This window comes from Stegodyphus dumicola, chromosome 10, assembly GCF_044657685.1.
Source record: "Stegodyphus dumicola isolate Sdum_Otavi_A_Nest chromosome 10, ASM4465768v1".
Taxonomy (NCBI): Eukaryota; Metazoa; Arthropoda; class Arachnida; order Araneae; family Eresidae; genus Stegodyphus; species Stegodyphus dumicola.
The window spans coordinates 85744307-85770008 of record NC_140777.1 but is presented as its reverse complement, the minus strand read 5'-3'; the positions used below and the strand labels follow the sequence as shown (position 1 = coordinate 85770008).

The following is a 25702-nucleotide window of genomic DNA, read 5'->3' as shown; positions in this document are numbered from 1 at the left end:
TAACCCATTTTTCGTAGGGGTGCCTTGAAGACTTACTTCTGAGTTTGCCACCTCGGCGCATTTAAAGATGATTTGGCGATATTCACATTTTGTTTAGTTTCAAGTAAAATGCTTGTTGACCTTTTGCGTCGACCCCGACATCCAATTTCCGAAAATGAAATTCGATGGCGTAGATAAAGCTTTTGCAGTCAAGAAACGGTCTTTGATTTTGCCGTGTGAGGTACAAGTCGCTGAATTTGCCATCCCTCTAGATGTACAATGAGTAAAAATAAACTTGTAGGGAAATAAATTTAAAAATCCGTGTTTATTTTTGAAGAAAAATTTTAATTTCGACATTTAAAATAATCATGCTATTATTTTGCTTCTTTTTTGTTTATTTGTTTGCTTGCAAAATCATAGATGACATCTTAGAAATCTACTTGATTGCCCCATTCTCTTTATATACGAGTAACGCACTTTATATACGAGTAGACGCACTTCATAAATATAAAATAAATTTAATTTTTATAGTTTTCCCCTCTAGCTGATCTACCGTGAACATTCAAAGCAATTTCTTCAGTCTTTAAATGACGTTCTGCTATGTTTTTATTTCAAAATTTTCTGATAATTTATTGCTTGTGCTTTAATAATGACTAAAAATTTCATCATTAAATGTATATAGAATCATCTTGAAAGTAAAAGCGTTTTTTTTACATACCCATGCTCTCAATAAATACTTTTTGCGAACATTTCTTCTTTTCTCATACCTTTAAACTAAACCAAAAGCTGGTTAATTTAATGGCGGAAGGAAGCGAAGGTGAATTAAAATCAAAACTGCTTTTTCCTTAATTATCAGTGGTTTGGGTTGGTTTATATGATTACGGAAAGCCTCCAAGGTTAAATGCTTAAGAGGAGGGATGCCTTCATGGAGGGCTTGCTAAGGGAAACTGGCTGTGCGCCCAAAACCGTATCATGTTGCCAACATTTCTTAAAAGTTAAATTGCTGTCAATCCATGTTTCATCGATATGAACGATGTGGCGTTCACTTGCTCTGAGTTTTCTCATTTCGCGTAAATAATTGTTCCTCCCAAAATACAATGTAAGGTCTTTCGATAAGAATTTTTTTTTTTTTTTTTTTTTTTTTTTTTTTTTTCTCTACGCATTCCAACGAAAATTCATTGAACACAAAACTTTGCACAAAGAGTCTTTTTGCCACGGGAAGTCTATTTTTTGCCTCAAGGCAGGCAGTAATTTCCGCACAGATGGCACTTTCTTTGATGTAAAAGTCTTGCATTGTCTGCCGTAGAACGCATTTGTCAAAATCGTCAATTTCACACTTATGATTAGCAGGGCTTTTACATTTCTTTCCAAGTGTATTCAGAAGTTTATTTTCACCCATTGTTGATACTTTGCTCTTCGAAACTTAAGGAAGAGGAACTACTAAAGAGTTCGCCGAAGCTTCAGAAGCGCAAAATTCTGCGACACTATACACGATTTGACGTGACTGAGATTTTAAAGGTTGACCTTTTTTAAACTGGAAGGGCATTTTAAAAAATTGGCGATTAACAAAGCACTACGAAAATGAAGCTAAATAGAAGCGAATTTGAGCAAATGCTAGCGATATAACAACGAGAATAAAAAGAGCTAATAGTAATAATATAAGGCATAAGAAAAGATGCGTGCAGCTGGAATGAAGCCGAGAAGACGAATGATAAACTTCCCTTAAGCCAACAGTCGTCAAAAACAAAATAACAATAAAGCAACCCTTGGTTCGTCCCTATTTGAAATATACTAGCCCTGTTGCTATAGCGACCGCCACTCGCCAGACACCGTGGCGGGAGCTGTTCTTACCGTAGACAGACAGTAAACGTAAACCGTTACAGCTGTGATTAAGATAACTGTGAGCAAAGTTCAAATAAATTAAAGTATTTATATCTTAATCATAATAAATATATAATAACTATATCCCTTAATACAAATATTAATTATCCTAATAAAAAATAACAAAAAAAGCGTGCAAATCTTTTCAATATCTTACAAACAGTGAAATAAGCAAAAAATAACATGAAACTCAAAAAACAATAAATTCCGCACAGAATTTTACTCTGCAGACCAACATTATGAAATCAAATCAAATCAAAAAAAAAAAAAAAATCAATAAAAATGTACCCACAAAATGCGATTAAGTCAATTTGCGACTTTAAGTAACTTTGAATGATTCTCACAGTGACTGCTCAAACTTACGCTGATATCCCCCCCCCACGGCTAATGACATATAGTAAACTCAAAGCTACATGGAGATCTAAGCTCTCTTCTTTTCGAGTAATAGTAAAAACTATTTCGATGCTCTCCTACAATCTAATTTGCCTGTGCATCTGAAGAAAAATAGTTGTCACTGAAAATAAAATGCGAAGTAACTTTTATGGCAACAAATTACTCCACCTACACGTAGTGTTGAAATACAAGGGCGGAAGAAATTTGTCATTATTTCCGATAAGAATATGTAAGAGCAGGTACTTACCGCGAAATTTGGCCGCGCTGCTGGCTAGCAGGTTCTGAAGGAAGGCGTTGGAGGACTGCAACATGTTCTGGAACTCCCTTTTGCTAGCTTCGGTGTAGCGCCTTTCCATGGTGGGCGTACAGCACGAAACGTTCCACGATGTGGAACATAACGGAGTTTCGTCTGCAAGAAAGGAAAATTCCGGTTAGAAAGAAAAATTACATGAGCTATTTCCATATGTAAAATTAAAACAGTAATTAAGTCGGTATCCCCTCCATCTGAGATACTTGCAAACATTTCAAACTACCACACAGTAAGGTTAATGAGCTATTTATAGGACAATTCTAATGAAAAATATGGTTACGTGCGTACGGGTTCGTAATGGATTGAATGCACACAGAACCGATGACTACTTGATAAAATTTATTTTCCCAAACGAAGCACTTTACAGTTCTGGGAGTATTCGTACAGCTCTTCTCAGTATGATATAGCACAAACAGTAGTTACCACTTCAAACTCCTAAGAATGTTGAACACATGACAATACAAAAACAAAGGCCTCAGCGTAACCTCGCATACTGATCTCTGAATACTCTCAACTAAACTCTGAACACAAATCTGAGCTGAACTGACTATCTCCAGTCTAATACAGTTTTCCCCCGTCTGCCGAGAAATTTCCAGTACCTTCGATTTCTCTAAATTGCTGAAAAGCATATACGGTTACAATTGCATATAAGATCAGGCCAATTAGTCATACAGGAATCGGACCAAAATGTCGCCAACTTTGGGTGACTTCTCGCCAAATATTGAGTAAGATTCAGCTGCTAAAACCATCGCCAGCTTATAGGCAACATTTACTTCAATGTTAAATGGACTTGCCGCCGTTACATTATTTTCCCGGCGGATTGATACATTTTTTGAGGCATTCCATATTATATTATAAAAGAGCTACTATAATTTACATACCATTACGGTACTTTTCCGTTTTACCGACGCAGGCGATAAAGTCGCCAATAATGGTAAAACTGATGCCAAACGGGATATCCTCCCTGGTAACCTTTTACGCCTCATTTTCAAAACAAGTCGCAGCCATTTCTTATCGGATTGATTGCTTCTTTCAACACTGGCATACATAGAATTTTTACCAGATAGTTCAATTTTATGCTCTAAGGCTATTCGCGGTAATTAAATCAATTAGGATGCAATCACACCGCTCAATCGAAGGCGAAAATATAGAAAAGGCAAAGCCGAGAGTTAAATTCATCAATTCTAATGAGAATGCACTAGCGAAGTAAAGCACTGCAGTTTTACCTAATTTCTGAGTAAGCTATTCGTACGAACTGAAATAATGTTTGCATTTAAACTTGCATTCTAAATTAAGATTTACTTTGAAATTAATGTAGATAATTACTGAGAGAATGAGAGTTTTGTAGCATAGTTTCCATGAGATGAGATCGCTTGGGGTCACGTGATACAAACCGGCGAATCAGGATGTTGAACCATGAAAGCATAGTAAATTTTTACATTAATGTCTTTTTTAAAATTAATTGTCTTTATTTATTGGCTTTTTACAAAATTTTAAATGATATTAAATTGTTTATGCCTTCAAAATAAAAAATTCTTAGAACTAACATTTGTTAACATTTTTTATGTGTACACTGTATGTTGTCGCCAATAAAGTCTGCTTGGCGAGATTTGCGCCGGCGAAACGGAAAAGTACCATAATTTCATTAAAAGTATTTACACATATATTCGTGACGCCATATTAATACTTAATTAGATGTTTTAACTTTTATGTTCGTTGGCTAATTTCATTTTGTAATTTTCTCACACTTTCATACTGAGAAAATCCTGAATAGGAAAGTAGAGCTTTTACTTATTAATATACTTTTCAATACGATGAAAATAAAATTAACTGTTGTTGTTGTTGTCTTGTCCATATTACATGGAATAATGAATAAAATTAATAATTAATATATATACTATATGCGGATAAACTTAATAATGTAATCAATCAAGAAAAAATCAAGAAAATCTAATCAAAAAATTTTTCTAAATCAAGAAAGAGAAACACGCTAAAGTAAAACGTACAGTTAAAGTAGCAAATTTGTGTTTGGGTAAGTTTTCACCAAGACTGTAACAGTTTCGAGAGCGAATTTGTCCAGGTCCCTATTCATCAGGATTAAAGAAATTCTACAAACAAGGGAGAAGCGAAAACCGTATTTATACTAAAAGAAAAGAAAAGCGAACAATGACTTTGTTTTTTGCACAAATACGTCTGTGGTTCCTCCCTTAGTTGCAGAATTTCCGTGCTCCTGATGAAGAGAGACCTGTACCTGTTGCCTTCGAAATCGATATAAGAGTCTTGGTTAAAATCTAAGCCAAACACGAGGTTGTTGCTTTGCCCGATTGAATGTAGTAAATATTGATATAAAACAAAATTAAGAACGAATATTAACTAATTAAACATTGACCAGATCCTTATAAAAAGTTATACAAATGTCTACGGTAAGACAATTCAGATTAAATAAAGCTTCATAAAAAAATATAATACTAATTATCACTGAAGGGGGAATAATAGAATTGGAACAATTCAAGCACCATTCATTCTAGGAAACATTCCTTTTAGTGAAGGTTAAAAATTAATACTCGGGACATACCGTGATTACCATTGTCGAGTTGGCAGCTACACGTCACTAAAAATAAATAGCAGAATGCTAAGATAACCTAGAAGGCTCTTCAAACGATTTTGATATTCAATTTTGATGCATTAAGGGGCTATTTATTGCAGCCATTTGGTTCTATTTGACAGTCTAATTTCTTGGCTATAACTCTAGTTAGAATTTTCCACGAAAATAAATTTCTTCGTTGTCAATTTATCCTACTCCTCTTTGGTCTTTTTCCGTTCAGTATCCTTAGATGTCGTTTCCCTAAAGCTCCTTTTAACAAACCTAAAACGCAGAAGTCCACAGGAGAAACATCAAGTGATTTTGTACGCGTTTCATGATTCCTGTTTCCGACTCTTTCTTTGCTAAGTAAGTGGTAGTTGCCTCCTTCAAAGTGTAACAAGTAGTGATGGGCAACTTCGGTACATTCTTGTACCCGGTACGATAGTAACGGGTACAAACAAGTACCCGGTACAAAATACCCGTTACTCAACTAACCGTTACTTTGAAAAGTACAGAAAACCGATTTCAAGTCCCAAGTACCCAAGTAACGATTTGGAGTACCGAAGTAACGAAATACCGGAGTACCCTAGTAACGGTTTACTGTACCGGAGTACCCTAGTAACGATTCGGAGTACCAAAGTACCCTAGTAACGATTTGGAGTACCGAAATACGCAGCTAACGATTTTGCGCACTGAAGGAACTTTGCCACGTCATCACGTGTTTGATTTTATCTGTACGGAGTAAGATTTTGAATATCAGAAAACATGTCAACTACGGAAGTGTCTGAGGAGCAGACCATTCATGGACACAAGGAGCGCATATCACAATTTCGCAAATACAACCAGATACTACTGTCCTCGTACCAAAACCGAAGTGAGCTGAACCCTCATCGATCCTCCAGTAGTAACGAATACCGAAATGCCGAGAAGAGACGCATATTTTCGTTACAAAGTAACGAATACCGAAAAGCACCCGTTTCGGTACAGAAGTAACGAATACCGAAAAGTATCCGTTTCGGTACTGAAGTAACGGGTACTTAGATGTACCGATTTTCAGTACCCGTTACAAAATACCCGGTTCGGTAGCACCGACTCATCACTTGTAACAAGAGGCTTTTGTCCATATAAAGCTCAACTTTATTGATGTCCTTTCCAAACAAAGCTGGAATTTCTTCTTCAACAATTAGTTCTAAAATATCCTGCTGATAGTACAGTGAATTAATTTTAGACTTACCTAAAACTTTTTTCAGTTTTTATTAAACGTTGTAATAAAATCCTGCAGCTATCATGAACCCCGTTAGGAACTTGTACATTGGCAAAGCCATTTCGTTTGGTCATTTTTGTCACTTTATAAGGTATTTCTCCCGCCTTCTTAGCATGCCTTCATGGTGTAGTGGTCAGTACGCCCGAAGCATATTCGAGAGGTCTGTGGTTCGAATCCCGGCGAGGGCATTGCTTATTTTGCATCTCTCCTGCTTTCAAAAAATACCTAATGTCTCTACAGCTTGAGCAATAGAAAACTGATCTTTTTTCATAGTCTCTGAAATGTAACAATGCCACATCAAGTGTTACCACAAATTTCCATTTATCAGTAGTTAGGTGTTTTTCATATAATTTTCTACACTTTGGTTTTCTTTTCCACAATATGCTTTGGCAAAAGCAGATGAATTTAGATTAAAACATCTTTTTTAACTTCAAATCTTTATGAATGATTTTACTTACAGTGCCGGCAAACGTTCAGAGTTCTGGTGGAATGAGTCTTGGAGTTGATGGGTTTTCTTTCAGGATCAAAGACTCGAGTTAATATATTTACTCGCTTTCGAATGTTCTTAGATTTTGATTTTGGGGTCATTTTTTTTTTTTTTTTTTCCTTTTTTTTTTTTTTTTTTTTTTTTTTTTTCCCAGCTAGACGCTTTTTCCCTTTCAAATTTAATATATTAACAATACCTTTCTTTGAAATGCAGTAATCTCGATTTTCTTCGGCTTTGCAATTCGTTGATAGGAATACTTTTCCTCGGAAAGTACATTTATGAATCAATTTTAGGAGCCATTTCCAAAATAAATTTTTTATTCTGCATTCAGATCAAAACAAAATAGTAGAAGACTATATGAAAATCTAAATTTTTATCTCAAAATGCTAGAGAGAAAATGTAAACAGAAAATTGTTGCTATAAAGTGAGAACGACCTTCTGTGAAAAATTGCAAATGATAATTTAAAAAATACAATGTTTGATTTTTTTTATAATACAATCACACCACGATTAAAACCAGACCAGAGATCATAGAAAAAATATAAATTCCGCACACAAACAAAGGGAAAATTGTACAGAATTAGAAAAGAACAAACCGTTTAAAAGAAAAATGTAACTGAACCCAGCCTCAATCTCACCAGATTAGCAAATGAGAGAAGTTACTAAAATCCTTCTTAAACGTAATCAATTTGCTACTCCAAGACTATTTCAAAATGGATCCTGTATTTAAATTAAAATGGTACGAAGCAAAACGATATGGACCTTTAATAATACTAAGGACTTCAATAAAAAGAAATGGATTTCACTATTCAAAATGCAATCCTTAAATCAAAGTGGCTCAGAATATCAAATTAGCCTGCTAAGAATCGAATTATTGTTATACTGCTCAGTGTGCCTTCAGGGACAACTTCCACGAGTTTCTAGCGCATACAGGAACATATCCCATGCAGCCAGATCGTTCACGAGCTTTTGAGCCAGGTCGAAGTACCAGTGTTCAGTGGTCTTGACGTCCCGATGGACTGTTCAGTGGTCTTATCTGTTTGGTTACTGTTGGAACAATAAAAGTTGAAAAAGAATCAGAGAATTCCGAATATGACTTTAATAAAACACTGTCAATGGCTGTCAGGAGAATAGATTCTGGAAGTGTCGATGGCTGTCAGAATAGATTCTGGAAGTTTTCAAAAATCTTTGAGAAAAAAAAGGCTCTGTAAAAAAAAGTGAATCTCGCACCCTCTTTGAATTCAGATGGATTTGTTTCGACTTATAATTACTTTAGGCACAACATAACTCTGGCAAACACTGTAACTGGAAAAACGGACTAAACAAAATGACTAAATAACTTATATATTTTTGACTTCCCCCAAGAAGAAAACAAATACATGTAGTGGTGTACAATCCAAACGATCTAAATTAAATGAGAGTTAAAATAGTCGGGGACTCATTAAAAAAAAAAGAGAGAGAGAAGGAAATAAACGTAGTGATTTATGTGATTACGGCGAAGCCTCGAGGGCTATCTGCCTAAGGTGAGGGATGCCTTCGTGGAAGACTTTCTAAGGATAACTGGCTCGTATACACGTTACACACGGGGACAACGCCTATGCAGGCAGCCCGTTCGCTGAATTCGAACCTCGAACCGAACTACCAGTCTGAAGACACTATCTTCTTGAGTTGTGTAATCAACACTGAGTGTGAGTAACGTGAATAATAAACTCTGTAAGTTATTGCAGTAGTTTTCTAGTACATTTTCAACTAAAATGTGAAAAAGTACTAAAAATCATCAGTATTTCTTACATTAATAATATATATAGAAGAGCATTAGTAACTCTTCTGTGAAGCTTACACATTATTACTTACAGCCCAAGCCCCTCATTCCATTCCTCCTCTTCTCGCAAAATTAACATCTAATATCGCCATATAATAATATCATATTTTTTCATTTAAAAAATTTAGAAAAGGAGGAACACATAGACCGTTGCGATCTACACTGACCACCAATAAGTATTTGGATACCTATGCAAATGACGATATCTGCGGTCCTAAGGTACGTCACGGACTCCGCCGGTATATATCGTGTAGGAAACAGCATCGGCTTTAGTTGCATGCAAGATGCCTCGCCGTTCGGAGCTCTCTCATTTCGAGAAAGGTATAATTATCGGGTGTCACAAATGTGGCCGATCCTTAAGGGACACATCTAGCGATCTGAAGTACCCAAAATCGACAGTGGCCTATGTGATTAAGAAGTGGAAGGTGAGCGGTGATTGTCGGAATGTGCCCGAGTCGGCAGACCAACGAAACTGGGAGATAGAGACCGACGAGTGCTGTCCACAGAAATTCGGAAGAACCGCACCCAACCGATGGCCCTCATCCGCGAGGAGTTTCAGCAGGTATCCGGGAGTATTGTTTCAATGAATACCATCCGTAAGGAAGCACATCTGCTTGGTTTTCATGGTCGTGCTGCAGCCCATAAGCCTTTGATCACAAAGTCCAACCGCGCTGCTCGGTTAATGTGGTGCAAAGCACATCGAAATTGGACCGTAGATCAGTTGAAACGGGTTCTTTGGAGTGACGAATCAAGGTTCACCCTTTACCGTTCGGATCTGGGTCTGGCGTCTACCTAGAGAACGTCTCCTGCAATGCATTGTGCCAACAGTCAAGTTCGGCGGAGGTGGAATTATGGTCTGGGGATGTTTCTCCTGGTATGGGCTGGGACCGTTGGTCCCCATTCATGGTAAGCTCAACTCCGATGCCTACTACACTATTTTGGATGACAATGCACTATTTTGGATGACAATGTGCTTCCTACGTTGTGGCAGTTTTACGGGTTGGACCCCTGTTACTTTCAGGACGACAATGCCAGTTGCCATGTTTCGACGTTAACCAAGACTTGGTATGGTGCCAATGGAGTTCATCGAATGGACTGGCTTGCCCAGAGTCCAGACCTGAACCCTATCGAGAACCTCTGGGACGAGTTGCATCGCCGAATTCAGGGGTGCACTACCCGTGCAAAATCGGTGAAGGAACTTCTATGTCTTCTCCAAGCCGAGTGGAAGAAAATACCACTAGCTGTCATACAAAGACTTGTGAAAAGTATGCCTTGGAGGGTCACGCTGTAATTACCTCTCGTGGAGGCTCTACCAACTATTGATTTTGAATAAAGTTAGTTTTTCTTTTCTATCACAGGTGTCCAAATACTTATTGGTAGTCAGTGTATAAACTATATTACAGATTTTATATTGATTCTTAAATTTTATTTTTGATGCATACAATGGTATACGTATAAAATACAATGGTATACGTTTACAGAAGAATTCTCCAGCCGTTTACATATAAAAACTGGCATGGAAGGATATTTTATTTTTTAGAAAGAGGCTACTTTATATCATTTCTGAAAATGCTATAGAAAAGTAGACATTATTTTTAAATGGCTCAGTCTGTTTACAGAGGTAATTTACATACTACTATAATTTTAAGATAACTGAAATAAGGGTAAAAGATGTTATGCTTTGTCGATCGGCATTAGTTCCTATTTTGCTATAACACAACATTTTTTTTTTCTTCATACCCCTCTGAAAAATTTAAATAATAACGCTTGAAAATGTTCTCGATTGTTAAAAATGTGTTTTTATTCCCACATGTATTCTTGGTACAACTACGAAAATAATACAATTCAGTGTGTGTGTGTGTGTGATTATGGCAAAGCCTCGGGGGCTATCTGCCTAAGGGGAGGGATGCCTTCGTGGAGGACTTTCTAAGGGAAACTGGCTCGTATACACGTTACACATAGGGAAAACCACGAAAACGCCCATGCAGCCAGCCCGTTCGCGGGATTCGAACCTCGGACCGAACTACCAGTGTTCAGCGACTTTACCGCTCGGCCGCTGGTGGGCCATAATACAATTCAGACTTTCCCTTCATTATTAATTTCATAAAATTATTCCCAGGCGTTTTCTATTTGTATTGTTTGAGGAGGGGGCAATTTTACACGAATTAGAATACAATTGGTGGTAAAATAAAAAATAATAATAATATTATAAATGAACAAGTAAATAATGTAATGAGAAATAACACTTAAAAAAATTCTTTAAAAGAAAGAAGTGTTAAAGCGCATCATCTGACACGTCTGTTCCAAAAACTTCCACGATTCGAAAAACTCATTCGTGAAAACGCCTCTAAAACCCAGCTCCAAAGCTAGTGGAAAAGACTTCAAACTCTTTGTACACGCCCCACTTCCAAATTCTTTTATTTCGTTGCCCTTGACCGTTCCCCACCTGTGATGGAAAAAAAGTGACAGTCGTGAAAAGATCCAACGTAAAAGTTATCGTAACGGTAAAAGAATTTCGAAGAAATTCTGTTGATCATGTGGAGAGATTTTAAAATTCGGTTTTTATGCTGCATTCCTTAGTGAAAGTTGCGCTCTAAAGGAATTTTAAAAAGACAGAAAATCTTTTTTGGAAGTAAAGAAAATAACACCCGATTCTCGTTTTCACACGAATTTTGATTTAAGACGACTTGGGAAGATAAGTCCAGTCGCTGTTGCGATTTATTTTAATTTGCTTCAAATGGCGTTTTATAAAAAATATCACTTGATTTAATTCTTAATAAAAATATTCTGATTAAGAAATTCTTTGAATTGACGTTGATAATAAAGATGGCACATAAGTTTTCATCATAGAACACGCATTTTGAAAATACATGCTCGTAAGGAATTAAGTACCCCATGAAGAAGTACCATGCAATAATAATAAAGACATAACTAATTCGATTTTATTACACACTGCAATAAATTTATGTGCGATGGCATTTACAATATAGAATTAATGTTATCAGATTCTTAATGAAAACAAAAAATATTTATTTCGTGGATAAATTAGAATGAAAAGCAACTTTTTCCGATAAAATATGTAAATGAAGTTATAGAAATAAAATAAATGGTAATGAAAATATATGGTAGTTATTATCGCATTCATTTTATTAAAGTTTCACTCATTATTTTCGTAGCACGATTGTGTATTTTCTCGAAATTTTTAATCTAAGAAATACGATATTTTAAATTTAAATAATACGTTTTTGCTTCCTTCTACGAAGTAAAATAGTACTACTGTTATCGAGAAAATTTTCGGGTATTCAACAAAAATACTCATTTTGACCGTTCCCGAGTCCATTCGGACTTTTTTGTGTGTGCATGTGTGTATGACATCTATACGTACGAACGGAATACAGGATTCTTTTTCCCATGACGGATTGTAAAATGGATTCAAAAGGGATATTTTTCGTGACGTCTGTACGTACGTACGTTCATATGCATGAATCTCACATAACTCAAAAATTATTAATCCTGTAACTAAATTGAAATTTGGTATATGGGACTGCTGTAACATACAGTTGTGCATCTCACATTTTATTAAAATCGGCAAGAACAAACGCATGGATATATCTAGATACAGACACCTTCGCAATCGATGGTCATAGTCGTATGCTTCCAACTGTTGACGTGTTTTAAATGACGACATTGACCCGGATATTTAATTTCAAAATTTGCAGATTTTTGACGTCATTTTCAATTTATTGGTTATTATTTTTGACGTCATTTTCAATTTATTGGTTATTAAGTTAGAATAATTCGAGAAAATAAGTTTAAATGAAGTGCAACAAAAATACAGAAATGTTTTAAATGAAGAAAATATTCATGTTTTAGGAATGACAAATTTAAAATAATATTAATTTTGGGCAAATAACGAAATCTTGACTTTTAATACGGCCTTCCAGTTCATATACTTATACTTGGGAAAGTTTTATATTCTTCATGAAAAATAAATATTAAAAAAAATTTGACTTCAGTACAACAAAAATTGACCGGAGTATTTAATTTCAAAATTTGCAATTTTTTATGCCAATTTCAACTTGCTTTGAAGGATCAGTTTATTAACTTAGAATACTTCGAAGAAATAAGTTTAAATGAAGTGCAGAAAAAATGTGTATAATTTAATAGGCCGTACAAGGAAGTCATTGCGATGTCCATGACAGATTTTTTTTTAATTTCAAAATTTTCGATAAAATTGGTGTTTATTCGATGAGATTCAGAAAGCTAAGTTTCAATCAAAAAAATATGTTTACAGGTTTGTCAGAACTAAGAAATAAAAATTTAAATATTCATATACATTAAAATATTTTGTAAGAAAGAAGTATCTTCAAAGAAAGAATCGGATGTCCCATGATATGAATCACTTTTTTAAAAGAATGAAGTTTTTAATTTATTGAAAAATGAGTATTTATTATTGGTGAAAAAACACCACATTTTGTAAAAAAGGATATACGCTAATAAGTGTGTTAAAAATTTCTTAAATATGCTAATTTGCAGCAGAAAAAAATGTATGAAATGAGAAGTAAAATCTCCACATTATTCACAACACTCCCCAAGTTATAGCACGCGTAAAAAAAAATCATACAAAAACATTCACCATCACGGCAAGCAAACTAGTAGTCCATTGCTTTAGAAAATAGGTACTTCAGGGTCTTTTCCCCCTTCTGGTTTGCCTCGTAACTATGGTAACAGCTGAAGCAGAGCTGGAGTTACATCTGTTCAGTGTAATTCACTTCATGAGAAGTGGATGCATGAAGGCTGACTTGAATTTTATATAATCTAAAGTGAAGTGTAGAAAATAAATGATGCAGTGCAGATATAACGATCCTCATTACCATCGAAAATAAGGGAGGGTGAAAAGACCTTGAAATGCTTTTTTAAAAACGATAGTTGTTTCTCCCTAAATCAGGGGAAAATCAAATCGAAATCTCTTACTAATAGGAAATGCGATATAAGTACTCGTTCCTAAAATCCTTCGCGAATTTTGCACGTAAACGTACACAGCGTACACGTAAATTATAAGAAAATTTGAGCATTTTATGGGGTGAACGATTTGGTATACGGGAATCACATAAAGAAGATTTAATATTTACAAATTCTCCCCAGCTGAAAATGCGTTCACAAAATTTTACATTATTTTAAGATATTTAGGAATTAGAAGTTAGTCTTAGAACCAATATTTACGGAAATAAAGACAATAGTTACTTTCTTGAATATCCTGCACATTACTATACCTTTAGAACTTTATAAAATAAAAATTTATTCAAATCATTAAACACCAAATCAGTTTTAATTAAAAGTTTCTCATCTGACGATAAAAATGTTATTCAAATACATAAGAATCGAATAAAGATTTAATTAAAGATTCTGAACTAATTTGTTTAAGGGGGCTCATACACCTTAAACCCCTTATGATCTTCGAATATGTGACTGTTGCGAGAATTGGAATATTTTATTTATTTTAAAAGCAATTACTTCCAACTTTTTACAGCTGACTACATAATATAGCTGCTTTGGAAACTAGTAACCAGAAAGTTTGTGTTGCCACAAATAATTTTCTAATTTAATCCGCTTTGTGACAAAATTTTTCGTCATGTTTCCACCTTGCGCGCATGCTATTTTAAAAATGGCTAATGGTACATACTTGAAATTTGATGGAATTCTTTATATGGGCACTATTTTCTAATTGAACCAAAAATCTGATGAATATTTTAATATTAAAAAATTTTATGGGCGAAAACATTACAGATTTTTTTAATAAAATACATTTTATAAACTCAACTCCAAATAAAATAAAAATTTAACATGAAATTCTTAGAATTTTAGGTTCATAGTAGTTTCCAAATGTTATAAAAGCTATATATTGAGTATGAAATTAAATTATACAACAGAATGTTTCAAACTGTGCGCGCAAGGTGGAAACTTGACGAAATATTTTGTCAAAAATCGGATTAAATTATAAAAATATTTGTGGCAACACAAACTTTCTAATTACTATTTCAGAAAGCAGCTATATTATGTAGTCAGCGGTATAAAGTTGGAAGTAATTGCTTTTAAAATAAATAAATTATTCCAATTCTTGCAACAATCACATATTCGAAGATATTATGGGTTTTTAAAGTGTACGAGTCCCCTTAAAAGCAATTTATTTTTTGTACAATATTTTCAAGTCTGAACTAACACTTTTTTTTGGGGGGGGGAAGATTATCTACCATATTAAAAACAGAACTGGCTATATAAACATTCTAAAAGGTTTTTCATTAAAAGTACCTTAATTAATATAAAAGTTTCAAGCAATTTTTTAATTCATTGCAGATAAATGACAATAAACAATCAACATAAAAACAATTTTCTTGAATATTTTCTTCGCAATAATGAATGGCACGGTGTAAATTCAAATTTAAGTGAATTTTAATAGGATTTCGCGAAACATTCCGCAGTTAATGGTTTCTAACAAAAATAATCAACCTCATCTCTACTTAATCATTAAAGTTTTCATAACATTCATTTCATAAAGTAACGCCGGGATCTAGTGCTACTTTATGTGGTCATAAACAATTTTCAAACGCTTTACAGCTAACACTGATTAGGGAAACAGAACGGTATTCTTTTACGTGAGATAATTAATACGGCTTACAACGAAATGAAATTCGAAAATTCCACTACTCGGCGCCTTCACAAAGTTATTGGCATCAATGCGTTAAGTCGGCCAGGATTCGCAAGATAACAAAAATGTCAGCACCTTTATGAAAATAGGTTTCTAACATTGGGGAAGGCTTCATTAAGCTGTCAATACCCTTATGCCCGGGCATCCATACACAGCAGGATTTTCGGTTTTTTACTTCGATTACTCAGACAGACAAAAGTCCAACTTTCTTCACGGTTGGCACATAACTCATGGTTTAAAAAAAAAAAAAAAAAAATTCCATAAAAGTGCTGGATATTCTAGTGAAAATTTTTGTCTTGGAAAACATTATAGAACGATTGAGATTAGGATTTTTTTTTAAAAAGCATATGCTTTGGAATAAAAATTTCTGGCTACAGTTTAAAATTTAAAATAAGAAATACTGTTTACTACTTCAAAATTTATTCTTCTTTTAAAATGTCGCATGTAAACAAGCTGTATATTGAAAGATATGTCTGCGCTTTCCGAAAAGAAATAGTCTAATTCCATAATTCAAAAACGTTGTGAATGCGTGGTATCAAAACTTCTAAGTGCAACATAAGCAACATTATTTATCGGAAAGGGAAAACCCGTCAAATCATTACTTCTACGTGAAAGAAGACTCTAAAAGAATACCCGAAAAAGGTACGTAGTGTTTCTAATGTTTCTAGAATTAACTCGTTGATAACCCCATTCCAAAAAAAAAAAACATGCAGCGACGCAGAAATCAATTCCAAAGTCTGTAAATACATCTGCAGGAATAATAAATAAAATAATAAACCATAATTTACAACTCTACTTTTTTATTATTATTATTATTATTACTAGCTTTTTTTGAGTCAAGGGTTCGATGCAGAACCTTGTGTGAAAACTATTTAGCAGGTGATAAATGGAAATACATTTTGAACCTTGATGAAGAATGGGTTTACTTGAGTGACTGCAACACACACACACACACAAAAAAAAAAAAAAAAAGTCTATTTATTATGGAAAAGGAAGAGCAAAAAAAGTGAACAAACCTGTTTCCATCAATGCAAAGGAAGTTTCAGTAAGGGGTTTATGACTGTACCAGGATTCTCTTACAGTGGGAAATTTAAAATAACAGTGAAAAAAATGTTAAAATCAGTACATTATGAAGAGAAATTTTACATCCAATATTTACAGAAGAAATTCTGTGTTTTTATTCCAGTGACTTTCAGAGCGTCAAACTTAAGCAAGACAAAGCAACATATGATACTTCGAAAAGTACCACTGCATTCCTTGGAAAAATGAAGACTGATAAAGGTACTACACGTATATCTTTTCAATGTATTTTTAAAAGGTCCCCAGATGTTTCACCTACGGGCTATTGTGGCTTTGGTTTCTTGAAAACAGCGCAAAGCCACAATAGTTGCTTTGTGCTCTTTCTAAGCGCAAACCCACCACAACTGATGGCAGAGGAATAGAAACCAAGTAATGGAAGAGGAATGGACATCAATATCGTTGGAAGAAAATACTATTTAAGAAAAAATACTATCTTGTAAATGCACACTTATAGTCTGGAAAAAAGCGTATCAGATTGACGCTTTACATTTTAAATATTAATTACACAGCTCCAAAATCGTTCTAAAAAGTGTGCGCATCGGTGGTTTTAGGATTCAGTGGTAATCCAAGTTTCTCGAATATGGTGGTTCAGCAAAACATAATGTCACATCAAATATGAATAAATCAAAAATCAATAATCACCAATCAATAATATATAAATTGATTTAATTAAATATAATAATATCTCAAACTCAGAATTTCATATCATCACATCTTCCATTGAGTCTCAGAACACACTCAATGACGCTCTCAGCGCCCTCTAGCGTTACGCGGGTCTTACCACGCGTGAAACGCAGGTCAAAGTTAAACGCGTGAAACGCGGGTCGAAGTTAAACGCGTGAAACGCGAGTCAAAGTTGAGTTACGCGGGTCAAAGTGTGTAAACAGCCTCTGTACCTCGACATCTTTTTTTGGCGGTGCAGCGCCCTTTCTATAGTCATCAAATAGCCCTCGTGTGCTCACTTTTCTATTTTCTAGAAAAACAGCTGGAATTAATATGAATGATTTTACTGTGCAGATGGGGGGGGGGAATTCAGTTAGATCTAGATTTCGTGAAAGGCAAAGAAGTGGGTCCAGTCCATTTCGCCAGATCTAATGCTAAAAGTGATGATAAACGCATTCCACATAATAATCGAAACTGCTGGGGCGACATCTTTCTGAAACACATAACTGGATTCTTTCTTATCATCAAAATACAATTCCAACTTATCGAGATACATGCCATTGACAGAAGCATAAAACTCCAATATTATTTCAGAAAGCCTTTGAAAAAAATCACTACAGATAGAATGAAAAGTCCAACTGTACTTAGCAATAACGGAATAACCCACATATTATTTTTCGAACTCTTGATACAATGAATAACTCCCAATATATGGTAAAGAAGCATACCAATTTAAAATTAAGCAAAACTTCAGAATGGCATTTGCTTTTATGGCAAAACAATGCATTTTAGGGAGTACTGGTATGTGATCATTCTTAAGGAAGCAGAATGTACTTCCTGCTGATACGGCTTTGATGTTACAGGATGTCTCCATCCCACTCCGCCTTTCAAACAGAAATAGGACCTGCTCCCAGCGTATGACTAGTATAGTGATGGAGGTCCCCTTTAATCGGGTGCCACTGTAATAATGTGGGCTGCATACACAACTCGAACTAAAATCTCCCATTTGCAGACAATGCTCTTACAAACTAAGCTTTTCAGAGCCTATAATATAATATAGTAATCATCCGAATAATTTTAATTTAAATGTTAAGGCAGAAGTGATCTGGCAACCACGATGAGAGAAAACAACAACGTGGTTAGCTAACGGCCATTTTTTTGGATTGATTGCGTGCTGGGAGGTGCACGTATGCGATGGCAAGAAAGCTACAGTTCATTAAATCCTGGTGTTTGTATTTCATGAATACTTTTATTCTCAAATATTAAAGATATGACTTCAATGATTTTAGCTGATAGATAACTGTCCAGTCGTGACAAGTATGCCCTTCACGTATGATTTTTAAAAAGTTCAAATATTAAAAATTTGAGATTGAAAAAAGGAGATACTTAACACTAATAACATACGTTGGAAAAACAGGACAAATAAGTCTCTCACTCCCCCCCCTTAAATTTTATTTTCGCTGCAAGAGGTTAACATTAACAAGGAAAAATTCTTTTCATATGAAAATATTGGTTAACTAAGCTGCAAACAGATATCACCATTCATCTAGAAGCATTGTTAGAAACAGATTTCAAGGACGAATATCATAAAGTGAATGGAAAGAAAAAAAATTATAATAATAAAAATGCAACTATTTCATTATTTTCCCTGTCTACCCATACTGCTGAAAATATCGAAGGTCGTGAAATCCGAAATTTTACATCCTAAAAACTAAAGTAAATATACGGCTAAAATGGACGCAAGATTTTAATTTGCTTCTTTGATTACAAATCAAATAAATAAATATCCTGTTGCTTAAAGGTGAACGGCGCCTCTACGAAGATGACTCATCTCCAAAAACGTGCCGACACTTTTAAATGTCAAAGCACTCTATAAAAGTTTTTTCTTCGCGTACGGGACGCGTAATGGCAGACCGCACATTGAGTTGAACAGTGTTAAACGAATGTCGCATACTGCGCATGCCCAGAAAACAATTTGGCGTAATTACTATGTTGGCGCGATTTGAAAAGAAGATAAATACGGTATATGGTAGATGTACCGCCTTCTGTTTGTAAACAAATTTGGCGTTTAAATCTTCGTAGAGTATAATGTAAATGTAAATTAATCACTGGGTTAAAATACTATTTTTTGCTGTACTGCTCAAACAACCAGAAGGCTGAAATTATTACGAAGTAATGTGAAGCAGTGTTTTCATTCAAAATGTAAAATATAATACCTATGAAATTCTGCACATTCCTTTGGAACTGTACAAATTTTCGTTCAGAAAAAGACTGAAATTTAGGATATATTAGTTGAAAATTTATTCATTATACTTTTAAGCAATAAAAACAATTCAGGATTTACTATACGTTCCATTCGTACATACATAAAGAAACACTGAGGAATATAACAAGTGGTTGCAAATAACACTGAAGAAATTTTACAATTCCTTAATGCTAGTTATTAAATTCTTTGAAATGAGAAAATAAAAGCGCGAATATACGCTAACAAACTAAGCGAGATACTCCAGTTTACAATTACTGAATTATAACATGTAAACAAATTACATTTAAATAACGAATTATTACGAACATATGTTAACAAATATTAAATGAACTGTTATTGACAAATTACAATGAAATATATATTAGAAAAATAAGCAAGTGAAATCGGTATGGACGTTAAAAATAACTAATAAGCAAAGTTCCAAATATATATTAGAAAAATAAGCAAGTGAAATCGGTATGGACGTTAAAAATAACTAATAAGCAAAGTTCCAAATATATATTAGAAAAATAAGCAAGTGAAATCGGTATGGACGTTAAAAATAACTAATAAGCAAAGTTCCAAATATATATTAGAAAAATAAGCAAGTGAAATCGGTATGGACGTTAAAAATAACTAATAAGCAAAGTTCCACAACATTACAGTTGTAAACATCATTCGAACACACTCGACAGCCATGATGATCACGTATAAGCTAGCGTAGGGTTGCTTAGTCGCCAATATTTCTCCCCGCGCCAAAGGTACACCATCAAATATGCGCAGTAAGCGAAATTTGCTTAACATTGTTCAACTCAATGTGCGGTCTGCCATTACGCGTACGGGACACCTTTATATCGGTGCATCGTTTTCATAAGTCTGCTGGCATTCTTTTCTTATATGACCTGTGTTCCCAAAATCAGAAATTTTCAAAAGATTCCCGGCATACAGATCTAGCACCTTCATGAAAATAAGTTCTTAAGTTTAAAAAGCAGTGTTCGGAAAAATGCCGGCGAACATTTATGTACATAGAGCATTAGTTCGCCACTTTGCATTGCTAGCATCTCCATACTGTAGCTTGGATGTTTCTCTAGGCGAACACTGGTTGGCCTGTTCAAGAGTGCTGGTACCCTTGGTGTCTTGGCGAACACCAGCTTATCTGAATAAAGGTACCAGAACTTTTGATGGAAGCAGTGATATCTGGTGAACACTGGCTGACCTGCATATAACTATTGCCATGCTTATGCAGAGATACCGTGTAGAATTGCAATCCATAATTCCCATATAGAATTTTAATACCAACATTAAATTTTACTTATGATACAGAAGATGTAAAGGTACGAGAATTAAAAAGAAATTCTGTATCCGAGATAAGTAATATATGGCGTTAAAAATTACTTTAATTAAAATTACTATAAATTACACTCAAACCCGAGATTTTAATAAAATTTATTTCGCATCAAAAAACATTAAAATATTAAGTGCGTACTGTTTTTAAGTGACTGCTTTTGTTACTCTGGTAATCGGTGCGTTCTTTGAAAAATCTCATACCATATGGAACGGTAATGCCTTTCCTTCACATGTGATTTTCGTCATTAATTGCGTGGGGAAGAAAAACTACAAAACCTCTGCATTTTTTTTTAATTATTATTATTTATTTGTTTATTCTAGGTCAGATAAACAATGAAATCATCATAGTTGCTCAAGGCCAAATAAAAATTCAAATTTTTTCGTTCGCAGATTACGCAAATAGCTAAATTATAAAAGTAATCAAACTAAACCATCACTGATGCTAAGTCTCAAAAGTGAAAATTTCCACAGCGCCGCAAAAATAAATAATACAAAAACAAAATAAATAAAAATTCTGAAAGTTTTCAGATTTTATATTACGACCAAAGGGCCGTTTCTTAAGTTTTGTGTCTACTTTTTAATTAAATATCATTTCACACTTACACCATAAAATTCAGTTCAACAGCAATATCACAAAACATTTAAAAGAGCACATCTTTAGAATTTCCAACTGGAGATTTCTCCCCCCCCTCGCGCATTGGAGATTCCCCCCGCCCGTCAGTGTTGCCATGACTCGCTTTGGAATCGTTGAGTTGTTAATCAAAAATTCTTTAAAGTTTTACAAAATATGAAATAGATAATAAAACAAATTCTAAATTTAGCCTTCCAGGTGACCATATTCTGGTGGAGACGTACGTTATACAAAATTTAATGGTTCTAGGTACCGTTGCCTTATTGCAACGCGAGAAACATACATTTATGCAGATTCTTCATTATTTAATTTCTTTATTGTAATACAGGACTCTAATATTTGGTGGCAACAATTTAAAAAGTGATTCGCCGTTTATAGTGAATCAACGCAAAATGCCGAAACGAAATTAATAGCTTTTCTGGACTAAAAAAAAATACCTGATATGGACACCACATGACTTTCCATGTATGACCTATTAAATTATACAGATTTTTTCCTGCATTTCATTTAAACTTATTACCTCGAATTTCATTAGAGATATATTCCTCATTCAATAGATAGTTCAGTTCTCACTTAGCGGCAAGGAAAAAATACATAAAAACTCAAAACACTTTCGTTAAAAATTGTAAAATACAGAAAAACATAAAACATCAAATTCAGCTAAAAACAGTTAAAAAAAAACAACTTTTAGAATTAAAATTAGAGTTTCTACGCAAAAAACAAGCAATTCAGGCCAGCAGGCATGTAGACAGTTTTTTTCGGTGCATAAAATTGAAGCTTTACTTTTGGTCCCACGAGGCAAAAAGACGCTGAAAGTTGGTGCAGACACTGACTTAATTCTACTACTACTATTCTACTAATTTTCAAATATAAACAAATGGTAGCTTCGTTAGCCTTAGTAGCACTCAAATAATTTTTAAATAGCTGATAATCCTACAACTGTTCCATGCAGATTAACTAAAAGCATAAAAACCTTAACCGGAACATAATTCAGTCATTTTTAAAGCAAAAAATGAACAATTTACCAACACGTGAAATTAAAAAAAGTGAGCTCACCCAGCCCAGTAACAGAGTGGGTACACAAACACACACACACACACACACACACACACACACACACACACACACACACACATATATATATATATATATACATTTGGTGCAACCAAAAAGAGAGGTGCACAACTACATATTACACCAGTCGCATACACAAAATTTCAACGTTCTGAGGCTACTCGTTTTTGAGTTATGCGAGATAAAAACGCACGTACGTAGACGTCCTGAAAAAAAATCTCTTCTGAATCCATTTTAAATACATTCTACAACCCATTTTGGGAAACAGAGTCCTTTATTCTGTACGCACCTACAGATGTTACGCCAAAACGTCGTTTAAATGGATTCCAGAGCGGTCAGAATGGATATTTTCGTTTATATATGATACTCGAAATTTTTCGTGATTACAATACTTCCTTTACTTCGTATAAGAATGTAAAAAACTGAGCTCACCAAGCCGGGTTATACAGTGGGTTTATATTATATATATAATGGTCTGTTTCGGCGAAACACGTAATGGTATTTGGCCTAGTTCGACACGCAATCATTTTTCCCTTGAAAAGCCTGGTTGAGGGTTCGAGTGGGTTAATTTACCATTTTCCACTTTGTAATTATTGTGTTTTTGTAATTTTGCAATTTATGTTTTCATTATAATTTTTGCATTTTATGTTTTAATTATTTTTTAATTTTATTTTGTTTTAACTTGTTCCGTCGATCTATTTTTATGTGTATTAACTTTTCACATATCACAACGGTCAGATTAGTCGTGCATTCACATGCCTTCCAACGTTGATTTTTAACAGTTTTATTTCTCGTGTAAGCAGTTTTTTCCAGATTAATAATTTTTTTAAAAAAATTTCTTCTTTGTTACTATTTTAGTAATACTGCGTTGAACTATTTTGTGGAGCTACAGCTCCTGGTAACTTTTTAGCAAGTTCGCTGCAATGTTTCTACCTATTATTTCATATATATGTGTGTGTGTGTGGTGTAGATGTTTGATGCAGCCAATAGCAACCAAAAAGGGAGGTGCATAACTACATATTATAGTACTATCATATACAAAATTTCAACGTTATGAGGCTACTCGTTTCTGAGTTATGTGAGATACATACATACGTACGTACGGTGCAGACGTCACGGAAAAAAAAAACTCTTCTGATAAATCAATTTTACAATTCGTTTTGAGGGGGGGAATCCTTTATTCTGTCCATACGTACAGTGTCACGCAAAAACATCTTTCAATGGAATCGTGAGCGGTTAAAATGGATATTTTCTTTGAAATATGATACCCGAAATTTTTCGCGGTTAGAATACTTCCTTTATTTCGTTCAAGGAAGTAAAAAGAATGCAACCGCGCAAAATGTGTCTTATCTAGGAAAAAAACCCTATTAAAATGCATTGGACTTTACTCACACCATTTTGTTTTTCCTACTTGGCACGACAGACGAAATGGGGGTGGAATGGTTTCCACGAACTTTAAATATAAAAATAAGAAGAATGTAGCTTTGCTGCAGTTATATTTAGTCTAGCCGGAAAAGAACACGTACTAGTTAGTTATTACAAAAGGGATGAATAAACAGATAAGGGACAGTAGCGATAATTTTATATTATATTAATTTTATATTACTGATTCTGTTACTAATGCTCCAAAATCAGTTCAAAAGACAATTTTTTTTTCATCTTGACATTTATGAATTCAAATTTATTTCGTGACTATGCTTGTATAATAAATAACGTCATTATGGCTGTAAGAAATGTTGGCTGAAACTAAAATGTTTAAAGCTATCAACTGAAAAATTCAGATAAAATGGATTATTTTGATAAAAAATTTCGGATGTAAAAATCCTTCTCAATTTATGCTACAGTCTCACTTATTTATTTACTTATTTTAATTCGTGGATTTACGTCAGTACCTTTGCTTATTTATGTCATTACCTACGTTTGTTGTTAGCAGAAATTTTCAGAATAAAATGTTGATATTTATATTTTAACGTAAAAGTTTTGTCTAAAACGGTACGTTACACATGAGAAAACCAGGAAAATTTATTTCGTATAGCGAACCCATTCGACCACCGAATATAAAACCGTTGGACAAATACTGCTCCTTTAACAACTCGGTCACTGCTCAGCAAATAAAAACATCTCATTTTACCTCACTTCTTCAATTCTAAGACGCAAGTTTATTCCCATACAAGCATCGTTAAATACGGGTCTATCTTATCTTAGAAATGCTGAGTTCTCCAAATAACTGTTCTGAAACAATATTCCCCCCGCCCTCCGAATTACTGATTTAAATATGAGTTCTGCTGTCGCAAACAAATTATTAGTCGATTATTAACCCTTTGCACTCGAGCGGTGCTTCTCAGGCACCAGTGCATGTGATGCGATAACTCGAGCGATGCCTGAGAGGCACCATTCGAATCGATGTGTTTATTTGTGTTTGACCTAAGGAATATCGCTTGACAGATCTACTTAGCCATTTGTAGATCATATTACGAGGTGTCTGAATAGCTATAAGGATGTCTTATCTCAAATAAAGGTTGTCTTTGCAATGCTTATGCGATTAAATGTCGTATCTCAAAAATACTTGCGACCGCGGGTAGGACTCTGTCTTCGACATCAGTTCGAACTCAACCTTCTTGCCGATCGCAGTATTTCTTTCAAAGTTACTGAGCCCAATAAGTATGGAACACGACGACGAAGTTACTTCTAGCGAGGATGAGTTTAATTTTTCGGCAATAACGAACGAAATTACGTCACTACATAGACAGCTTGTCCATGAGAACGAAGACGGAAGTGATAAAGATAGTGACGACGTTAGAGGAGCAAGAAGACGAAAAATCCGAATAATCGATAGTGAATCTGAAAGCCAAAGTGATTGCACAGAAGAGACTGAACCCTTCAGAATGGACAGTGTGCACAGAAAAGCGCTTCGAGCGCAAAGAGTTAAGGAAATATTTGACGTGTGTATTTTAATACTTTATTTTCTTGGACCCAAGGTCTCCTCCTTGTTGGTAGTACTTAAATTAAGGACAGCTTCTCACAATCGATGATGTCTTAATCGAAGAAATATGTTAAAATCCGAAGGCTGTTATTTAATTACATCCCGAAAAGCATGGAAACGGAAATGGAAATCAAGGAAAAGTTTTATTATATGCAATAGCAAAACGTGCTGAGTCATCTCCCCTTGCGGTTCTTCATTTCACTCATTCCGGTTTCTGCAGCGTGTGCATGAATATATGTGATCAAAATGGCAT

General features: G+C 34.5%; 1 protein-coding gene across 1 annotated transcript in view; it reads right to left on the bottom strand.

The window, feature by feature from the left end:
* Positions 1-25702, bottom strand: part of LOC118182253 (glypican-5-like) — a 435867-nt gene that overhangs the window by 393487 nt on the left and 16678 nt on the right. Inside the window, exon 2 of the mRNA XM_085825208.1 lies at positions 2501-2662. Within this exon, the coding sequence (XP_085681334.1) occupies positions 2501-2662 (162 nt within the window). The remainder of the gene's footprint in view (positions 1-2500; positions 2663-25702) is intronic.